A 21,816-nucleotide genomic window follows, 5' to 3' on the forward strand; every position below is an offset into this window, starting at 1 on the left:
TGTCAGTTATTATCGAAGCAGCATAAATACAAACTACTTAGCCATAATCTACTCTAAAGGGCTAATATATATACTTTTAAAGTAAGGTCATAACTTAGATTAAGATGCAACATTTTCAACAGGATCTAAAAAGGAAAATTGTAAAAGTAGTTGTTTCTCAACTTTTTCTTGAAAAATAGCTTGTTTGTGACAATCTTCACTACATTCTCTGTGATTCAATTCACTCAGAATATTTTTAAAGATTATTAAGCACCTACTATGTACTGTATGCTAAGGCTTTTAGAGGTGAGGAAAGGCAAGGTTCACATTTTTATGAAGTTGACATTTTAGTGGTATATTCTTTGATACACAGTTACACTATATAACTTAGGAACCTATAACTGAAATCTAGTTTCATCCTTTTAGAAACTTACTGAACACTAATACCAAAAATTGGTAATGTTCTTACATGTATTTTTCTTTTGGGATACAACAGGATAGCTATAAGTAAAGCATTACTTTTTTTTTCAATAGCTCATTTATTAAATATTAAGCAGATAATAATATTGACCAATTAAAATATGTTGAATCCATTGCTGTGTTGGGCTTTTATATCCAGATAAAGAGAGCTAAATGTTGAGTAACACATTACTAAAAATTTAAACATTTTCTTCTATTTAGTATGTAATTTCTTCCTGCAAAATTGCAACCTACACCTTAGATTTAACTTCAAATGCACAAAATTATTTTCAGTAAGATTAAAAATCACTATAAAATAAAATATCCAGTTTAACAGACTATAAAATATTTTAGTTCCAAAATCAAGAGATTCTCTGATTCACATTTAATGTAAAGAAACATTTATCAAAATAGTCCCTTTGCAGAGTATTTGGGGTCTAGAGAAACAGAAAAAAGAACATAGCCCCTTTCAGAATCAGCGTTTGTAAGTGGGTTCTACAGAGCCACAAGGGAGTAAATACAGACGTGAAACCCCAACTTCAAAGAAATGAGATCTCAGACAGGATCAGACCAAATTGTTCTTTCCACCTGGCTAGCATATTTGGGCTGGCATTATTCCACACTATTCGTGAATCAGGGACATCTGTTTAAAGACACATGGTAGCATTTGAATTGTATTTCTAGGCTGGAAGAAACCTTGATTCATCCAGTTAAACTCCTTTATTGTTCTTGTAAAACTGAGATCCAAAGTGAATTATACAAGGTGACATAATTGACCAGTGGCAGAACTGAACACCAGAAGTCAAGTTTTCTCAAACTTAATATACCCAATAGATTTGACTGGGCATCAAAAAAAAAAAAAAAAAATCACTTGGCATACTTAGAAATGCAGGTCTCAGTGCCCTGTACCCAGAGAATCTAGTTGAATTGAGCTGGGATGTGCCCAGGACTTATCATTGATGATGACAGAGCTGGCTTGAGATTCATATGTGAAGAAATATTATCCAAGTCCTGTAAGACTGAACTACTTCCAAAATAAAGTGTTAAAGTGGTCGAGAATTTAAAAACAAAGCTTCAAAGACACTGTTATCTTCCCAACTGTTTCTCAGATATTCATGTGTTTGTGTAAAATGCACAAGCAACAGAAGTCAAAATCTGTTGACTATCCAGACATAACATAGATGATCACAATGAACTCCTTTAATGGGTTGGAAATCTGAGACTGATCATTTTTTCATGTCACAAGATTATCCAGTTAATGTATTTCTAAGGGAATGGAGAGGAATATTTCATTACAAGAATGAATTTGAAACTGCCAAATTGTATAACCACTAGACTTTTTAAAACTGAAGTCTCATTTTTGTTGAGGATTTGCTATTTAAGAATGTATTCCCTTATTCTTTCAATGAGTATTTACTGAATATCTACCAGCCAGGCCTTCAGTTAACATCTGTTGCATCACACATGTCTGCAAAATATCTCCCAAAACAGACTTGACAATTAACTGGATGATACTGAAAGTTGTGTGAGTCAGGTGAGAACTTCTCTTACTTTTCACAGCAGTATGTATGATTACAATAAAATATAAGAAATGCTTCGATATGATGCTATGAACTTCAACTTTAATAACTATTTTAATGGGCTCTTGAATTAAAGGAAATCTACATGGGTAAAACACAACAATACTTAGAATCATAGTCCACTGAAATAGAAAATTACCTTTGTAGGTTAAGATGTATATTAAATCAACAAATTCAATTCTAATGACAGGCTTGTGTTTTACATTGACTGATATATAGAAGCTCAAATAAATCAGGTCCCAAATTTTAATTAACTGATGAAATGTGACATACTATTGATTTTAACTGAATTGAGAGTATGGGATTACCATCTCTAAATCAAAGAGGACCCCAAAAGATTATGCTTTTGGGTGTATATTAATATAATGTCATTTCAACTTATTTTGATTTATTTGTTTATGCTCCATCTTGTTCTGAAAGAAAAAAAAAGATTTAGGGCTCTTAATTCAAATTAAGGTTTGCTTTTCAGACTTTTTCAGATGAAATGGAAGTAGTTGGATTTCCATCAACAGATTCTCAGTTGACAGGTTTTGTCCATGGCTTCACTTTATTTTCTGGAGGGCACCACAAAGAATTCCAACTTCACCTACAATTAAAAAAAAGGCCACTCATATCATAAGAAAATACCCTTTAAATATCTACAATGTGTAACACATTAAAGGATGCGTGGGATATATTGATATGGTGGGACCCCCCCCAACCTTCAAGGAGCTTACAGATTAGTTATGGTGGATAGTATTTGGGCAGTTATAGCATAGGGGCTTACAAGTTTTAATGTAATTAGCTTCACCTTTCCACAGAAAGAGTTAAGCTTTCTCTCTTTTTCTTTTATAGGGACATCTATACATGCTTGCAAGGACCTAAGCCATGAAGCCTAAAAATGTGGTTCACACAAAGCTCTTGTATCAGCATTATTATATCACCTAGGGCCTTATTACAAATAAAACTTCTGAGCCTTACCACAAATTTGGCAAATTTAGTTTGGCACTATGACTCAACAACATTCATTTTTAACCAGCTCTGCAATGATTCTGACGCACACTGGGTTTGAGAATGCCTGGTTTAAGCAGATAACTCAGCCTAGATTGCTAGACCACTGGACTATGATGGAGTCCACTCCCATTCATGTCATGTTCTCACATGCCAAGGGGCCATAGGAACATAGACACTTGAAAGAAGAGGAAGGGATCTTGGAGATGGACAAGCCTTCTCTCTCCTAGATCCTGAGGAAACAGAAGTATAGAGAGGTGATGGAGTCTTACATAAAGTCACATAGCTCTAAGGACCCTTAAATTCCTAAATCTGTTATTCCGTGTTTTTAAAAGTTCTCTTAAAAACAACAGCCATTGAAGTTACTCTTGCTTTTTCAGGGTAAATAAGAGAGACAAAAAAATCTATGGACTGACCCCTCTGTCCTAATTCCCAGCTTCTGGAGCACTTGGCTGGTCTTTTGGGTGAACAGATCTATTCCAGCTGAGTGTCCAAAATGGGCAGAGGTGGTGAATCAGCCTTGAACTTTTTCAAAATGTCTGTTCACAGGTGGCCATACTTAATGGGGGTTAACTACAATGGCCAGGGACAGCTCTGCTACTGGATGTGGCCTCAGGCAACATCAGTGGGGTATTAGAGGCATACTTCAAGCCTACCTGTCTTTTTGGGCTTTTTAGCATTACAGAAGGTAGGAGCCACCACCTGGCCTAGAATTCCTCCATTCAGGCTGCTCACCCCCTCAGTGGTTTCATCCATCCATTTAATAACTCTTGAGGACCTAACCTACTTTTTAGGACTAGGGCTAACTGCCAGAGATCTGACAGTGAACCCAACCTGGCCCTCTGCTCAGGTCTTGTTGGGGAGTCAGATAAGTAAACAATTACAAAACAATATAGTGATATATGCTCTGAGAGAGGGATCTATGTGAATGCCAAGACATAGGAAGGACACCCAGACTAATCTTCCTACAAGAAGAGATGTCTATGAAAGACTTAAAAGATGAGCTGGAGTTGGGGACCTCTAAATGAGAATGGGAATGAGAATATTTCAAACATAAAGAACTACATAAGCAAAGGCCAGAAGCCAGGAGGGAGTGTGGGAACTAAGAGCTGGTCAATGTTGCTGGAGGGGAGTCTGAAGCACTGGAGAGAGAATCCAGTGAAGAACAATGTAACACTGTGACATTTTTATGAGCAGCTGTTATAATATCATCATTGTCCTGGAAGAGTAGAAGGCCCATAAATGAGCTACTAGATGGCTGATGAAATAGTGAAAACCTGTCTTGTAGGGGCTGAAAATCCAGGCACAACAATATGCATTGGACACTTAAAGGAAACAGTGGAGAGGCAAAGGAGGATGAGGAACATGAAGGTGACAAGCCAGGATGGAAAGCTGGTATGGTGGTAAGAGGTAGGGTGGAATCTAGGAAAGTCAAAGAAGAAAAGACACTCGAGGCAACTCTGGCCCTTTTGTCAAGTTTTTCTCATTCAACAAACAAATGGCTTACCTGGAGATACATTTCTACCTAATTCAATATTTAATACATTTCTTACTGTTCCTATGGTGAAGGTAAGAAAATCCAACTTTATTTCTAGTAAATAGAGTAACCTCTTGAGGTGTAAGTTACTTACTGTTGATGGAATCAGCCAAAATCTTAAGTTGCTGGGTATTGTCCAAGACCTCAATCCTTTGGGTGTATGGATCATAACGAACTGAGAAGGGCCGTGGGATTGTAGCAGCAAAGTTCCTGAAACCAAATCCACAGAGCTCAGTGGAGGGCACCATTTGGGGAAAAAATCATTCTAAAAGATTTCTCAGTGACATTTCACTTACATCTTACTAGAACAGGGGATGTAGAAACCACACTGAGAAGTGAAATGGAGTTTTAGTGAGATCCTGTTGGGCAGGCTTTGTGTGCTGTGTATGTGTCGAGATATATATACAAACACACGTGAGCACATATTTATTGAGTTACCTGCCTCCAAAATGACAGAGGTAGCTTATGGTACAAGTACAGAATACATTAAGGCCGAAATTCTTACCATTAAATAAAATCAAAAGAGTAAGTAAACCTAGCCAAAAAATGCTATAGAAAAAAATAAGCTCTAAGATGCTTGACAATCAATGCGGGAAGAGAAACACAGCTTTCAAGAATGGAAGTAAACACTATGTTATTAATGAAATTTAACATAGATAGAGGCCTCCTATGTACCAAGGACTATATGAAATCCCAATTGTTCTATACTCTCTACAGCTGTCATTCCTAATTTAATCTTAATGAAAACCTTAAGAAGAAGGCACTATTACTATCCATATTTTACTAATGAGAAAATCGAGGCTTGGGGAGCTTCAATGACCATCAAGATCATACTGGCAATAAATTGTGCAGCTGAGAAGGGACCAAGGTAGTCTGGCTTTGGCCTGTGCCCTTCTCTTCTTTGTCTTCTTGATGCATTCATTACCCTTTGATCTGGGAAGAGTGTACCGGGAGGCCATATAAAGAACATCAAGCAATGTAATGAACAAGATACTCTAAAATGGCTCATAAAATGCAATGGCATCACAAATGATACTTCTAAGTTGGTTTCTGCTAATAGTCAAAGCCGCCATCCTAACAAGACAAATTACAAGGGAAACTAGTAGGTTTTCCAAGTTTGGCAAGAGCTGTAGAAACCCAAGCTCCAGAGCCAGGCTGCCTGGACTCATATCCTGCTTCTGCTAATGACACCCCTTGTGGGCTGCACCTTGGTGTCCTCCTTCGTCTGTAAAACCAGAACCAGAGCAGTACTACCTCAGAGGGTCGTAGCAAATGCTATTATAGTATAGAGTAAGGGCTACATGTGCGTTAGTTGTTCTCTTTCATCAGCAACTGGGGACTCAAGAAGAACAAATGATTAAGTATGTCTCTCCATCTCTATGTGTCTGAAAAGAGCTTTCTCAGCCCTGCTGGAGACATGAAGCATATAGAACATATCTGTGATGTGGCCTGCTCTGCGCCTCTTTCCTCTTACATAGTTTACCTCATCTTTGCTTTGGGTAATCTGCCTCTACACCATGAGAAATGCTTCAGTTAGGCAGTCAGTTTTAGGGCCATGTCTCCTCTAGCCAGGGAGTGGGCACATGGCCACACTCAGCATTGTTTCTGTCTGCCTAGAACTTGACTCATGAAACTGAAAATGGTTCAAGTTGATTTCTCTTAACTAGGATGCTCTGAGGAAATCCCTTCCTTCTCTGAACCCTGTTCTTCAGCATTCTCCTTGGCCCCAAGTCACCTCTCAGCAGAATGGAGTTTTTGTGCGTGTCTCTTCTGGGCTGAAGACACTGACAAAATGGGTGGGATTTCAAAGGCCCGAGAAACCCAGGTTCTGGCACACTCTTCCCTGCTGGTCTGGAACCGATCACTTCTCGTGTTAGAAAGTCACCACCAGGAGGACCCATTTAAATGTGATCCGGGTTTGACAGAATGGTGATGAGTACTGGCTCTGAGCCCCACAGCCTGAGTCCAAACCCTGGGTCAGCCACTTACTAGCTGTATGACCCTGGGTGAGTTACTAACCACCTCTGTCCTTCTAAAGCCCACCTGCAAGCTTTGTAGTTTTATTTGAAGATTAAATGAATTAATCTTCAAATTAGGTGCTTACATGAAAAGCACTTAGAACAATGTTTCATACATAATAAATGTCAGGCATCTAACCTTCTTCTTCCTCTTCTTCTTCTTCTTCTTCTTCTTCTTCTTCTTCTTCTCACTAACCAAGTGGGGTAATGCACTACTCCACTGAAGTCCATAACCCCAAAAAAGTCCCAGGAATGGCAGAGTATACCCTCTAGGGTCTAGAGGAAGGCTAGGCTCCCAGTAAGGGATGGAGATTTAAGAAATAACTAGAGAGGAGTAACTGAAAAAAACATGAAGTCCCTGGAGAGATAGGAGGAAGGGAATCATCTTAGGCCAAATGATGTGGACCCATGAGCCAGCATTTTACCATCCATTACCTAAGTTCAGTGGAAACTGCCATGCGTAGCTTCCTAGGATCCCAGAAACTTATGTACCTATGTCTATCATACTGATTGTACACTATCATCAATATTTCATATTGACCAGATATAAAACAAGAAGTGGTAACAAACACTGAGCATCAGGATAGCCATGTCCAGGTAGACCTCTGCCCAGCCTATCTCCTGCTGGGAGGAGAGATGCTCAAGCAGATTATAGAGAGGGCTGTCAGCTCAGCAGGCTACAAGTCTAAGTCTTGCTACCTTTCCATCACCATCAGCCTCTTGCTGAGTTGCCTCTGAGATAGACGCTTTTGCCTATCACTTATTGCCTGCTCACTATGTATCAGGTACTGTTCTAGAGACTGGAAAAATAACAGGAAAACAGAAAGGACAAAAATTCCTATGGAAATGGAGCTTAAATCATTTGGTATGTTAAATATTACCAAGTGGTAAGGAGAAAAAAAATTGCAGAAGGGGTTAAGGAGTGTGGGGGTGGGGCTGGATAGGGCTTAAAAATTTTTTTTTTATGTTTATTTATTTTTGAGAGAGAGTACGCACACAAGCCAGGAAGGGGCAGAGAGGGGGAAGACACAGAATTCCAAGCAGGCTCCAGGCTCTGAGCTGTCAGCACAGAGCCCAAAGCAGAGCTTGAACCCATGAACCATGAGATAATGACCTGAGCCAGCCATACGCTTGACAGACTGAGCCACTCAGGGGGCCCTCTCATGCTTTCTTAATAAGTCACTTGGTCCAAGAATTGTCCATGAAGGTCTTCGGTGAGAGCTACATTTCCCTCCTCAAGGAAATCTGATGTCACGTAAGTCAAGGCTTCTAGCCATGCCGATGTGTACCATAAAAGACTTCTGATTTTGCAAATATGACAAAGGAATCTGCTTGGGAAGCAGACGTATCTGTCCCCCTCTTCTTTTCCATTTATATGAAGGAAGGAAAGTGAAAATAAAAGAACCTAGTCCAGTTTTAAAAAAATTTTTTTAAAGTTTACATATTCATTTTGAAGGAGACAAAGAGAGGTGTAGGGGCAGAGAGAGGGAGACACAGAATCTGAAGCAGGCTCCAGGCTCTGAGCTGTCAGCATAGAGCCCAACATGGGCTTGAACTCACAAACCATGAGATCATGACCTGAGATCAAGTCAGATATTTAACCGACTGAGCCACCCAGGTATCTTCAGGTAGGGATTTTAAATAAGTTGGTTAGAGGGGTGTCTGGGTGGCTAGTCAGTTGAATGTCTGACTCTTGATTTTGGCTCAGGTCCCACAACCCTGGGATCAAGCCCACTTGAGTCTCTCTCTCTCTCTCATTCTCTCTTTCTCTCTCTCTGCCCCTCTCCCCTGCTTGTGCACGTTCTCTCTCAAACAAAATAAATTGATTAGAGAAAGACACACAGAGAAGGTTAAATGTGGGTGAAAACTTGAAGGAGTTGAGCAAGTGAATTATGCAGGTGTTGGGAGAATAAAGTGAACAAAGGACTCCTCCAGGCTAGAAGACTTCTGTGATTTGTTGGGAGCCTTCTGTGGCTTCTCTGTACATAGGAGGGTTCACTACCTGCATTTGGCAGCTATACTGAAGCAAGGAACCAGGGGCAGAGTTGTCTGCAGGGGTCGGCATGTCCAGGCAATTAGCTGTGAAATAGGGTCCCACTAGACCTCCTCCCAAACACAGAGTGGAAAGGGACAAAGGTGGGAGACTCTGTCTGCTGGACACTGTCGCTATAGGCATTGGAGTCCACTCTTCTGGCCAACCACCCACAGATCAGTGGCACCAGACAAATCAGGAGGCCCCAAGAGCTGCTGACCCACCTTAGTCATCACCTCACCTCACTTTCTCCTTGGCGTCATTAAAACTCTCAGCCACGTAATAGAGGGGCTGGAACTCTGTGACAGTGTACTCCTGGACAGCTGTCTTCTCCAGCTCCAGGGGGAGGAGCTTGGGCTCGCCCGACAAGCAGTACTGTAGGCATCGAGTGGAACATTTTCACAGTTAAAGCAGGGTCAGTGGCTCCTGCTGCATCCCACAGGCTGTCTGGATAGCTTCTGCCATCTCACCCTGATTCCTTCCACACCCCAGCCTAAATGAAGTAAACTGAATTGTTTTGCATATACAAGATCCTACCTTTCATAGCCCATCTAAAACCTATAGCCAAGGTAGAAAGGAGTAATTCACTCCAGCCATTTGCATGTGAGATGATCAACAGAAGATATGAGAGCCAACCACATTGTTTGGCATATATTTGCATACATCTGTGTGCACAGCTCAGCCTTGGGATCGGGAGGCCCCTCTGTCCTGGATACCTGTGTCTTGCAGTTCAAGTTTACATCTAACACCTAAAGTCATGAACAAATCACAGCTGCTAAGATACCAATCACTTGAGGATACAAGAGGAGTGACTTAATCAGTTATTCTGAAGAAATCATGTATCCACAGGAGAATTGCAGAGAAGTGCTTGACATTCATCCAGGTCAATAAATAGCTGGAGAGTCTGAAATGCTATGGATCACTTCTCATCACAGCTCCATTGGCAAAATTCCCCTAGTGGTCTCTTTGTCTTTGTCCCTTTTACAGCATTTGCTCCAGCTGCCTTGTATCAGACAGAGTATATATATATATATTCCTTACTATATGCATTTATTTATTCCAAAATGTTTATTGGATGGCTTCTGTGTGGTTGGCAGTGTACAAGGTCATTAAAGATTATGGGCCTCCTACATTACTATGTAAACACCAGATGTTAAGGTACCAATCACTTGAGGATTAACCCCTGGGTTGAATGTCAAAATGGATATAAATGGAGTCTTACCTGTAATTCACCAAAGGATGACAGGAGCCCAGCACCATATGCTTTTATGGAGTCTCCTTGTTTACAGAGTCCAAACTCCACAGTAAACCAGTAAATCTGGAACGGAAAGTCAAGTTGAGAGCACACCCGAAGGAAGGGAAAGCAGCAAATGTCCCAGGGCTAAAGACAGGCTTCCCAGAGGTGGGCGTTTGTGTGGGTCTATTTTCTGAATCGCCATGACCTTGGGTCACTTCTCTGTGTCCTATGTCCTGGCCTATCCAATCACTGGCTGAAAGAGAGTAGGCTGAACACACGATGAGTTGGGAAGCAGTGAGAATACTGAGGAAGCCCCAAGAAGACACCCCCATCAGTAAGTCTATATGACAGGGACTCCTCATATCAGTGAGATGTTCCCTTAGTTTGTCAGACTTGACAGGCAATCCCATCAGTCATGGGAGGAAGGAGATTGGTTGTGATAAAATCATTGAGGGGGCATCCCATCATCTGTGCTAAAACTTGGGGGGAGGGGGAGCTTCTGATGCACTGCCAACCACTGCACTTATCCTCCTCAAATAGCCAAGCTCAACATGTTCCAGACGCCTGGCCAGGGGAAGATGGTCCTGGAATTCTGGCATAACCCTACTGACCAGGGCCACAAGGAAGGCAGGTCCCAGTTAGCTGCTGGAGACAGTCATGGCCTGGGAAAATTAGGATGGGTTACTAGTTAAAGTCTGTCTATTACCGTAGGGACAATTAAATCTGAGAAGACTGTCAGCTTTGTCAGTCTGACCTCCTCACATACAGATGATGTGTTTTCAGCCCAAAGAGGTCAAGCAACATACATCCAGTTACACAGTAAATCAAAGGCAGAGCAAGAGCGTAGGACTGTTTCCAGACCAGAATATCAATAATAAGGGTTTGTTTTTTTTTTGAGAAGTTATGTAGGTGATGAGTACTTTTATCATTGTTATAGCAGGTAACACAATGCTTTGAGTTCCAAGTTTATTTTCTTCCTACAAGTGAGAGAGCCTATCAAGCTCAATTTCTTTGAAAGCTGCTTCTTGCATCCATATAGAATCTGACATTTAAAAACTTAAGTTCATACACACTTAACTCTTCAGATCCTTATGATACACTTTTCAGATGGGCAGAATATAAACTGATATATCCATTTTTAGAGATGAGGAAGCAAAAGCCACTTGCTAAGGGTCTCAGAACAGCTGGTCAGTGAGAAACTGGGAGGTCGTGCCCTTCTGATAAACTGAATTCATAAACTTATTTAAAAAATTTTTTTAACATTTATTTATTTTTGAGAGACAGAGAGATGATCAGGAGGGGCAGAGAGAGAGGGAAACACAGAATCTGAAGCAGGCTCCAGGCTCCAAGCTATCAGCACAGAGCCTGACACAGGGCTTGAACCCATGAACCGTGAGATGATGACTTGAGCTGAAGTCAGACAATTAACCGACTGAGCCACCCAGGTGCTCCTGAATTCATAAACTGCTAAACTGATGTAGAGCATAATGATAAATTTGCATTCATTTGTGTTTCTAATGTTGGTGCCAGTGCAAAGGTAGAGAGTAAATATTTCCTCCTCAAAGCCAGGAATCCAGGCTATTTCTGCCCCCAAACATACTTTATGCCCAAAGGTTTTCAAATGCTATCGTTAACAGCCTATTTGTGTTTAAGATATTTTGTTTAAAATTACATGTAAATATTTGCATGCAGCTGATTTCAAAATCAAACCACTAAGGAAAAATAAAAATGTGAAATTTTATTTGTGTTAATATAAGTCAGCACATTCTGATATTTCCCCCAATTGACCTGGCTTTCAGGGGAGGATCAAAGCTTTGAAGATCTGAAGGCTATAGTCTATAGCACTCCCACTATCCACAAGGGAGAGAGGGGACTTACCGTGGCCAGTTTCTCAATGTACTCATCAGGTGCACCCAGAGAGGCAAGGCCAATTTCCTGTAGATGTAGAGAAACAGAGTCACTGGCATGGCTGAGGTCTTCCAATCTTCAAACTTCACCTTCAGCTCTAACCGTGTACTTAGCCACAGGAAGGTGATGGCTGACCAAATGCCTTCAGAAGGGCTCAGATAGACCCTGAGTATTCTTTCAAGTCTTCCCTAGCCACACATCATACAATCACACATCTCAAGAGGTCCTTTGTATTTATTTTACAAATAAGAAAACTGAGGTACAGAGAAGGGAGGTGATCTACTCAAGTTCACACAGTAAGTTGTGTCTAAAGGTTCATTCCTTGATTCCAGCTCAGTGATTATCCCCCCATAGCTCAAGTGGAACATTCATGGAATATAAGAGGAGTGTCTTAATCATGTATCCTGAAGACACTACAGGAGAACTGCAGTGAGGCGCTTGACATCCATCCAGGTCAATACATAGCTGGAGAGTCTGAAATGCTATGGACCACTTCTCATCACAGCTCCATTTGCAGAACTCTCCTAGTGACCTCTTTGTCTCTGTCCCTTGTACAGCATTTTCTCTAGCCTGCCTTGTATCACAGTGTAGATACATAATGTGTGTGTGTGTGTGTGTGTATATATATGTATGTATATATGTGTGTGTATGTATAAAACTCTACAATATATAAAGTATAATGTATGAAATATAAAAAATCATACATATATTTGCTTTCCCTGCTATATGCATTTATTTATTCCAAAATGTTTACTGAATGTCTTCTGTGTGGTTGGCACTGTACAAAATCAATAAAGATCTCCTGGTGTTTACATTTAAGTGGGTAGAGGCAGACAATAAATAATAAGCATATATATAGGAATCTTAGAAGGAATACATTATTTGGAAAGAAAAAAACAAAAGAAGAAAGGGACAAGGGGGAGTGGGAGAACCAGGAGAGCAGGGGGAGGCTGCAATTTTAAATAGGGTTTCAGAGCAGTCACTATTGGGAAGGTGATATTTGACCAAAGACTTGATGGACGTGAGGTTGTCGGCTCTGCGGACATCCGAGGGAAGGGCATTGTATAGACTACATGTACAGTCAGTTAGAAAGCTCTTCAAGGAGGATACACGTCAGTAGGTTAAACACCAGGGGAGGACAAGGATGGTTAGAGCAGAATTAGAGTGAGGAGAGCGGCAGGGAGTATCGAGCTGGGATCTGGAGCTCAGTTATGGAACTGTTTTCTTGTTGTTCTGTTCTGCTTTTGGTTTTGGTTTTGCTTTTGTTTTGTTTTTGGCTCTTTTAGGGTTTAGGAGTTTCCTATCAGTGAAATGGGAGTCTTTGCAGGGTTTTGAGCAAAGAAGTGACAGCATCTGATCTTGCTCTGTGAGAACAGACTGCAGAGGACCAAGAGTAGAGGCAGAGAAACCAGTTAGGCGACTACCCCAATCACTGGGGTGAGAGACAATAGCAACTGAGACCAGGTTGGTAGCAGTGGACATGATGGATAGTGGTCAGATTCTACACATATTTTGAAAGGGAAACACATACAACTTTCAGAAAGATCGGTTATAGATATTTGCTAGAGAAAGAAGTCAGTGATGCCCCTAAATGCTTTTGGTTTGAGCAGCTGAAAGGATGGAGTTACCATGAATTAACATAGGGAGGGCTATGGGTGGAGAAGATTTGAGCAGGAAGATCAGGAATTCCATTTTGGACAGGATGAATAGAGATGTCTAATAGACATCCGAGTGGGTATATACTGAGTAGGTGCTTAGATATGTAAGCCTGAGTTCGGGGATTGAAATCTAGGATAAAGATATAAATATCTTCATCATCATGGTAGAGATGGTATTTAACACCATGAATTCAGGTAACATAACTGAAGGAACTGGTGTAGACACAGAGAACTAAGGATTGGATCTACTTTAAAGCAAGAGGCTACATGGTCTTCATCTCTTCATCACTCTCTGTGCCAAAACCAGAGCCTGGCCTATATTACGTGCTGAGAAAGTGCTGAGTTAGAGTGAACTAAATCCAGACAGCCTGGCTCTCCTCTCTTGCCCCTATCCCATGTCTTCCCCATCCATCCTGTCCAACCATGCCACAGTCCAGCAGAAGCCATTGAAATAGTGCCCTGCTCTCCTAGTCACCTTTCCTTGTGAGCCCAAAGCTTGCTTAAAACAAGGGGTCCCTAAATTTTCCTGTGCTTCGTCCCTTTTCCATCTTGCACTCTAGTGGAAAGCAAGTCCTCCTTTTAGATCCCAAAAAGAATGTGCTCAGGGAACTTTCAAAATGACACCCTGCCTTGGGACTATCCTGGTATAAGTTGGAGCCACGTGACGCCAATGGCCCAGTAGCATCCATCTGTTGACTCAGGTAGTTGTTCACTCTTCTGGGGGTCCCCAAAATGGAAATGGCATAAGGAGGATTGTCACTTAGCCTCTGACTGGGCACAATAGCTTCTGGTAGTGAGAATAAAAAGTTCCTATGCTCTAAGAAAGAAACTGATTATTCTTTGGCCATAAGAACAAATCTCAGTTTTAAAGCTGTCCCAAGCAATCAATGACACCTTGATGCTTCTGAAAAGAATGATGCTTCTGAAAGTCAGCTGGTCGACAATAGCTTCAATCCAATGGTGACACTTCTGAGTTAAAGCTTAGCTAATTCCCAAACACTTCCACTTATAAAAGTCCAACAATCTCTGAACACCACAGCTCCCAAAATCCCACATAAAAGCAATAGTTTTCTGTGTTTAGAGAGATTGTCTCTTACGAGTGCAGTTCTCCCTTACCTAGCAGGCAGTTAATTCAGCTTTTTGTTTGTTTGCTTATTTCAGATATTAAGTGATAGCCTGTTCAACCAACAATAGAAATATTTATTTCTTCCAGCTGAGGGAAAACTTACAAAATTTACATACAATCCCATTACGCACAAACCCATATTTCTTTATAATTTTTTTAATGTTTTATTTATTTCTAGGAGAGAGAGAGAGACAGCACGAGCAGGGGAGGGTCAGAGAGAGAGAGAGTCACAGACTGAAACAGGCTCCAGGCTCTGAGCTGGCAGTCAGCACAGAGCCCAACGCGGGGCTCGAACCCACGAACCGCGAGATCATGACATAAGGGAAAGTCGGACGCTCAACCTACTAAGCCACCCAGGCGCCCCCACAAACCCATATTTCACATTTGCTGCAGTATGTGATTTGGACAAGTTGATCTTTATTCCAGTTGATCTTTATTCTTCCCTGTGAGGAAGAGATTGGCAGGCAAAGCTTTGTATTGGTGTACATTTGTGGAGACTGAGGCACACAGGTCACACAGCTGGTTAGTGACAGGGTGGGGCATGTGGGTGCATCATTCAACCCTCTCATGATCCCAGCTCCCCAGCCACAGTTTAGCCTCTCAGTGCCCTAAGGAATTACTAGGAGTCTGTCACTCATCTAAAAAGCTCACTTCAGTGATACATGAATCAAGGCCTAGCCTGTGGCTTTGATTATAATGCCAAGACACTTGCCACATTATTTTTTTGCCAACTATGACTTGAGCTACTGGCATCAGATTCTTAGCAAGCATTACCTTATCTAATTAAAGCATGTACAAAAATGACTGCCTGGCAAGGTAAGAAGTGACAAGTCCCTAAAGAGGAGGGGAAAGGTACCAGAAGAACTTGGAAGTAGGTAAGGTTACTTCTATGTGAGGATCAGGCAGGATTTCATGGACAAAAAGACTCTTAAACTAAACCTGGTAGGATGAGTGAGATTAGCAAATTCAACTGCACATATATAATTCAGAGGATGAGGGATTCATCCAGCCCATGCTGTGGACCCTGAAATGGGTGTTTGGTTATCTCCATGAGACCATATACCCATCTCTAGTGGGATCACAGAACTGTGTCTGCCATCCACCCTTGCAGAGGACACAAGGGTCCCACCATATGTTCAACTCACTTGAGCAATACAGATCTCAATCCTATAGTTAAAAGGCCAAAAAGATTCACTCCTCACCTGGGAAAACTGGGCAAAGCTGCGATCTGAAAACAAGGGCACATGTCCCAGCAGCTCATGGCAGATGTCACTGAAAAACACAAAGCACAGAGCTTGGAAGTGAGGAAGGTTATAAATCAAGCCAGATGTAGTCTTTCTACATGGGAAATGGGCAGGTAGAAAGGAGGTAAGTCATTCAGGTTTATGACTTCATGCCCTAGATTTAGTGGTGTGCAAAGTTTGGGATCAGATGAGGCAAGATACAAGAGAAAAGGAAGAAGAAGAAAGAGAAGTAAGGAGCAAATCAGGGAACAACCGCCAGGGGTCTTAGGCTCCAAGTTATCAACACAGAGCCCAACACGGGGCTCGAACTCACCAACTGTGAGGTTATGACGCTAAATTGACTGAGCCACCCAGGCACCCCAGACGTCCTACTTTTTGTATAAATTGCATAAGTTCTATTTGATTTGATTAAGAAAATGGCTAATGCCAAAGTAAGGTCATTCTCTACCTCCAGACAAATACATCTAGACATAGAAAGATCAGAGTCCTCTAGATGTGTATTCAGGAGGTTGTGAGATCACTTGGGCACCACTTACTCCTGTTCACACTTGGAATTTCATAACTCTGACTCCTACAATCTCTTTGGAGCTTGGCTGTGACCTCTTATTCCCATAAACAGAAGAGATCTGAATATGTGGTTCACAAGATGCCCAAATCTCCAATCAGTAAGGTCTATCTGGACAGAGAAAATCCCCAGAAGAGATGAATCTCTCTCTCTCTCTTTGTGCTACCATCAAGCAATCCAGAAAACTCGTCCTATGGATCAGCCCTTGATGAACCCAAACCTCATTCCTGGATCAGGGATCAATGACATTCACGGTGGCTGGATACTGGTAGCAGGAGGAGAATACTCACGGTTCAGGTGTGTACATGGGCTTGGACCCATGTCTGATGTATTGAGTGCAGTGGAAGACTCGGAAGGCCAGGCCACCCAAGAAGTCCCGAGAGGAAAGCAGGCCAGCCACAGGTCGGAGGCGGAATCCAGTGCAAGCTGGGAAGCAAAAGAGAAGGAAAACTCAATGCCCATCACATCTGGGACAGAGGAGTCTGCAAACCGTTAGGAGGGATGCAGTAGAGCCAACTGCTGAGGAGAATGGGTGCTGATGCCAGGTAGACTTGGCTTCACATCTCTGCCCCTACACTTTGTAGCTAGGTGATTTGGGTCAAGTAGCTTCATTTCTCTAAGCCTCATTTCCTCATCTGCAAAATGCAGATAGATGTTTACTAGATTTGTTCCAAAAATCAAACGAGCTGGTAAACATAAAGGCCTTAGCACAGAGTCTAGCGCATTGGAGACATCTAATAAATTTAGCTTTCGTGATCGTTTATTAGGATGAAACACTTATTCCCTATTCTCATGTCTCTAGAGTCAGGAGGGAATTTTCACTCCACTTCCAGAAGGGAAAAAGATGAAAGGAATACTTCCAGCTTCTCTACTGCCCTTCACAGAGCACACTCCAGAAAAAGCAAGGACTTCTCTGATTGGAGAATTTGGGAAGAGAAAACGAATATTCTCAGTGTAATCTCTTTGGCCCTTTCTCGCCTATGCCCTCACAGAGGTGCACATTCTGGTCTGCTCTTGGCTATGCAATGGAATATACACTTCCCCAGTGCACTGGCAAATAACTTTACATAATTCAGAGGCGAAATATTAGGAATCCATTTTGTTTGTACATCCACACCACATTCTCCAAGTAGGTTCTATCAGTAATTAAGTTGACATTTTGATCCTCTCTCTGGTTCCTATTATCTGTCTCTCAGTTTGTTTCAAACTTGGAAGGAGAATAATAATCAGTGATGATGGTGATGATGATGATAATGATGATGGTGATGGTGATGATAGCTAGCACTATATACTACCCACCATTGTCAGGCACTGTTCTGAGCATTTTATATGTTAATTAATCCTCCTAATAACCTCATGAGGTAGATACTTGTATTATCCCCACTTTACAGATGGAAAAGCTGAGACACAGAGAAGTTTAACTTCTTGTCCAAAGTTACCACTACATTCAGTCTGGCTCCCAAGTCTGTTCTCTTAATGACTTCTCTATAACACCCCAGCTGCTAGTATTACCATTTTATTATCTTACTATTGGCCATAGCAAAATGGATATTTTGCCAGAACATGTCTTTTGGACCTCCTTGTTCTTCTGTCTATGTTCCTTGGACTTGCAGGCTGAAATTCACTCTACTTGGCTTCTCATCTTTATCTGATAAGTAGAGACCCTCTAAATAGAAGGTATCTAAAAGGTCATCTAGCTCATCCTCAGTCTATCCCGGCTACCACTTCCCTCCCTGCCACATAACTTCCCTGACTCCTTGCCCTAGAGCTGACCATACTATCTCCACACAGCCCAGAGCCATAGAAACTTCTTCATTTCTGTAAACCTGTGGTCTGTCTTCTTACTTTCTCTCATTCTACCTGGCACATACTAGGTAGGTATTTAATATGTGTTTAGCTGGTGGTTATTTTGGTTTTGCCAAATTAATGCTTCCTGGCAGAAAGGAAAATACATGTCTCACTTGGAATTGAGGTGTAGAGGCCAGTCATCCCAATAATGTATCCTCCCCAGAGTTACTCAGATTCCAATGCAGCCCAAATTCACTGAGCACCCCCTGTATATGTAGCACTGTGCTGGGTGTTTTCACTGCAATGTCTTATTTCATTCCCACAATTTCCCTATGAGACAGGCTCCATTTGACAGATGAATAAACTGAGGCAGCTTCACCCAACTAGACAGGGTCAAAGCAACATTCAAACTAGTCAGATGCATGGATTTAGAGCTCAGGGCTCTTAGCACTGCCACAAAGAACACATTTCGTACACACACGCACACTGCAGGCCCCTACAACACAGCGGGGACTGTGGGGGAGAAACTGCCTGCGTACCTGGGACTTTGAGAATGGGGAAAAATGCTTTTCAGAGACATGGATATGGCAAGACCCACACACAATGCCTTGTCTCGGATGAGCGTGGATTAACAGTGGAAGCTGGTGGTGAGGCAGAGCACAGCAGCGAGATTTGTTTTTCGGACAATCACCACACATACCCTGATTCTAGTCACGATTTACTTTCTTCCCTTTCCTCCTTCCCACTCCCCGTTTTTGTCCCTGAGGTAGACTTACTCTGCAGAAACTGAGAAACCTCTTCCAGCTGGGGAATGTTATCTTCGCGGAAGCCACAGTACTTTTCCAGAAGCGGGAAGATGTGATTGTGCTCGTAGCAAGCATGGGTTTTATACAAGGACTTCAGGGTCCTGAACACTGTCCCCCAGGTTTTCTTTTCTTCCTCCGTGTATTCCACTCGAGGGATGGGCTGCCCACTAGAATACAGGCATGAAATATTTGTCTCCAGAAGGGCAGGTGTAAAGCAGAGGAAGAAGGAGCATTAGCAGAGGGAAGGAGGTCCTGAGTCTGTGAACTGCCACAGACTACAGAGGGGTTCGTAAGTCATTTGAAAGAGGAAAGTTCCACTTCTTGGTATAGGAAACATTCGTGCAATTTGGTAAAGCCACGATACAAACTCTCAACTCACCAACCACACAAAGATTTGTTCTCACTTTGGAAAATCACTTGGCCTTTCTGCTCTCCTATCTCTCCAGTTGTTTACCCAGGATAGAAATTCACTTAACTGCAGGTGACCAGCAGGTAACGTAAATGGGTTAAGTAGTGGGTATGGACCCATCTCTCAGTAAGAGAGTGGCAGCCAAGACAACTGAAGGACGCATCCTCTTTCTAAACAAAAGCATCCAAGTTCAAGTAAAGCGATATCATGTTTTGCATTATGTCAACTAAAGCAAGTATATCTGTGGTCTAAAGTGGATTTAATATATGGACTGTGAGTCTGAGACCCTTGTTTAGTGGGCATGCACTTGCTAGATTTGATATTTCTTTAAAAAAATTTTTTAATGTTTTTATTTATTTTTGAGAGAGAGAGAGAGAATCTGAAACATGCTCCAGGCTCTGAGCTGTCAGCACAGCGTCTAATGTGGGGACTCAAAAACCATGAGATCATGACCTGAGCTGAAGTCAGACACAACCGACTGAGCCACCCAGGTGCCCCTAGATTTGATATTTCTGACCTTAGGTATTTGAACCCATGTCAGGTATAAGATCTGTTTTTGTAGCATCCTCTGTTATGACATAACAGAGCTACAGGGAGCTGGTTAAAATACGTATGTTGGATCCTGTCCCATAGATCCTGAATCTGTGGGGGAGGGACAAGCCCAGGCATCTGGATTGCAATAAGCTTCCAGGGGACACACTATAGTTTGAGAGTCAGTAGTTCGAAAGGTCCTTTTGAAAAACATCTAAGAATGAGCTGTGTTCCCAACAGTAAAAACAAATGAAAATCAAGCAAAGCCAATCTTTAAAAAATCCAGTGACTGTTCTTTGCACTACAGACCTGTTTCCTAACAGGGTACACAGTATCTAGGACAAGGCAGAACTTTCTACTTAAGAATTATGGATCCTCTTTGGGCTCCAAATGAGGTTTCTCCTGTCCTTTCAAAGTTGTAGCTCATCCAAGGCCATTAAGGCAAAGTCCGTGTTATGTTCCTCAGAAACGTGGGCAGGAATTAGGGCAGAGTTTTGCTTAAGCATTGGAAGCAACACAAGCTCAGAAGACCCTGTAATGGCCAGCAGGGTTTGTGAAAAGAGCATCAAGCAAGCCCCTGCATGAGGACATGCCATCATATCAGGGCTAAGTACTGGTGGAGGGAAAAGCAGGCTTTGAACTTGGACAGACATGGGTTCACTACTTGGCTCCTAGCTGAATAGTCTCTGGCAATTTAGTAAGCCTCTCTACATCTAGTCTGTGCCCCTGTTACATAAGCTGATAATAAGTCACTCTTGGGAAGGTGTAGAAGAGAATTAGGTGAAATACTATGTATAATGTACCTAACATCGGTGCTGACAAATAATAATACCATTGTGTAAAATTTAATTTTCATAACTGAGTCTTATTTAAAAAGAAAGGTGATTTGTTATTTTGTAATGAGATTTTAAGAGATAGTAACATCCTGGGTACCATGATGACCCTTTGGTTGATATTTGCCTTTCCTGATGTTCAATTTCCCTTCCTCGTTCTTCCAGTAAAGCAGCCTCCTCCCCTTCCAGTCTCAGGTTCAGGTGAGAGGAGACTCCACCACTCTTACCTGAGCATGTGACCAAGCCTAGCTAATTAGAGCATCTCATTTCCCTAGTCACAGAGAGTGGCTGAGAGATGGGCCCATGTCCTAATCAGATCCAATGAGACTCAAAGAGAAAACTTTGGGGAATCTGTTGGAAGGAGATAGAACCTTTAATTGGGGTGAGGTGTCAGCCTGGTGGTACTGGGCCCACCTCTAAGAGAGACAAGACCAATGCCAGAGAGCAGGGCCAATGCAGAGGACTCCAGAGTCAGAGAGAGGGAGGGAGGATGGGAGGCACAGAAGTATGTGACAACTTGAGCAAGTTATTGCCAGTTTCTGAGCCATATATATATTCAACATAAGGACAATCAAATCCCCCTTGTAATGACAATCAAATAAGTCATATCTAAAATGCTGTCTGGATGTAGTAAATATTTCAGAATTTATTTTATCTCTCTGTCTCACACATACACACTAACTTCCATAGTTTACTTACAAATTAAACACAGCACATTTTATTCCATCTTCTACTCCATCAAGAGACCTAACGTTTTATAAGATCCTTGGTCTTTGAAGAAATTGTCAATTAGTTTTATCAAGTCATGATCTCATTAAGTAAAATGAACGAATATATTTTAAGAAGAGTTTCAATTTGGCTTGAAATAAAAAAGAGATTTCTAGTTTAGCCAATTAGGATCCTTCTTCAAAAAACTGAAGTAGAATGCATTGTTTCTTAATTATTCCACCAACCAAATATGGCATTTAATTTACTCTAGCATCAGGCATAGCCTTTTCTATCCTTGGTGTCTTATTTTACACCAAGTAATTATTACAAGACAAATAATTTGGCACCCCAAAACTGCAAGTGTAATTTTTCAGTGGCTCTTCAATCTGATGTTTTAAGACTTTTGTT

General features: G+C 41.7%; 1 protein-coding gene across 1 annotated transcript in view; it reads right to left on the minus strand.

Moving 5' to 3' along the window:
• Nucleotides 1–2,030: 2,030 nt before the first annotated feature.
• PAH (phenylalanine hydroxylase) overlaps nucleotides 2,031–21,816 on the minus strand; it is a 71,830-nt gene continuing 52,044 nt past the window's right edge. Inside the window, exons 6-13 of the mRNA XM_077760758.1 lie at nucleotides 18,898–19,094; nucleotides 16,624–16,759; nucleotides 15,727–15,796; nucleotides 11,711–11,767; nucleotides 9,818–9,913; nucleotides 8,837–8,970; nucleotides 4,640–4,755; nucleotides 2,031–2,604 (exon numbers count right to left, since the gene is read on the minus strand). Of these exons, the coding sequence (XP_077616884.1) occupies nucleotides 2,561–2,604; nucleotides 4,640–4,755; nucleotides 8,837–8,970; nucleotides 9,818–9,913; nucleotides 11,711–11,767; nucleotides 15,727–15,796; nucleotides 16,624–16,759; nucleotides 18,898–19,094 (850 nt within the window). The 3' untranslated portion in view covers nucleotides 2,031–2,560. The remainder of the gene's footprint in view (nucleotides 2,605–4,639; nucleotides 4,756–8,836; nucleotides 8,971–9,817; nucleotides 9,914–11,710; nucleotides 11,768–15,726; nucleotides 15,797–16,623; nucleotides 16,760–18,897; nucleotides 19,095–21,816) is intronic.

The sequence above is a fragment of the Crocuta crocuta genome, unplaced genomic scaffold (assembly GCF_008692635.1).
Source record: "Crocuta crocuta isolate KB4526 unplaced genomic scaffold, BGI_CrCroc_1.0 scaffold582, whole genome shotgun sequence".
Taxonomy (NCBI): domain Eukaryota; kingdom Metazoa; phylum Chordata; class Mammalia; order Carnivora; family Hyaenidae; genus Crocuta; species Crocuta crocuta.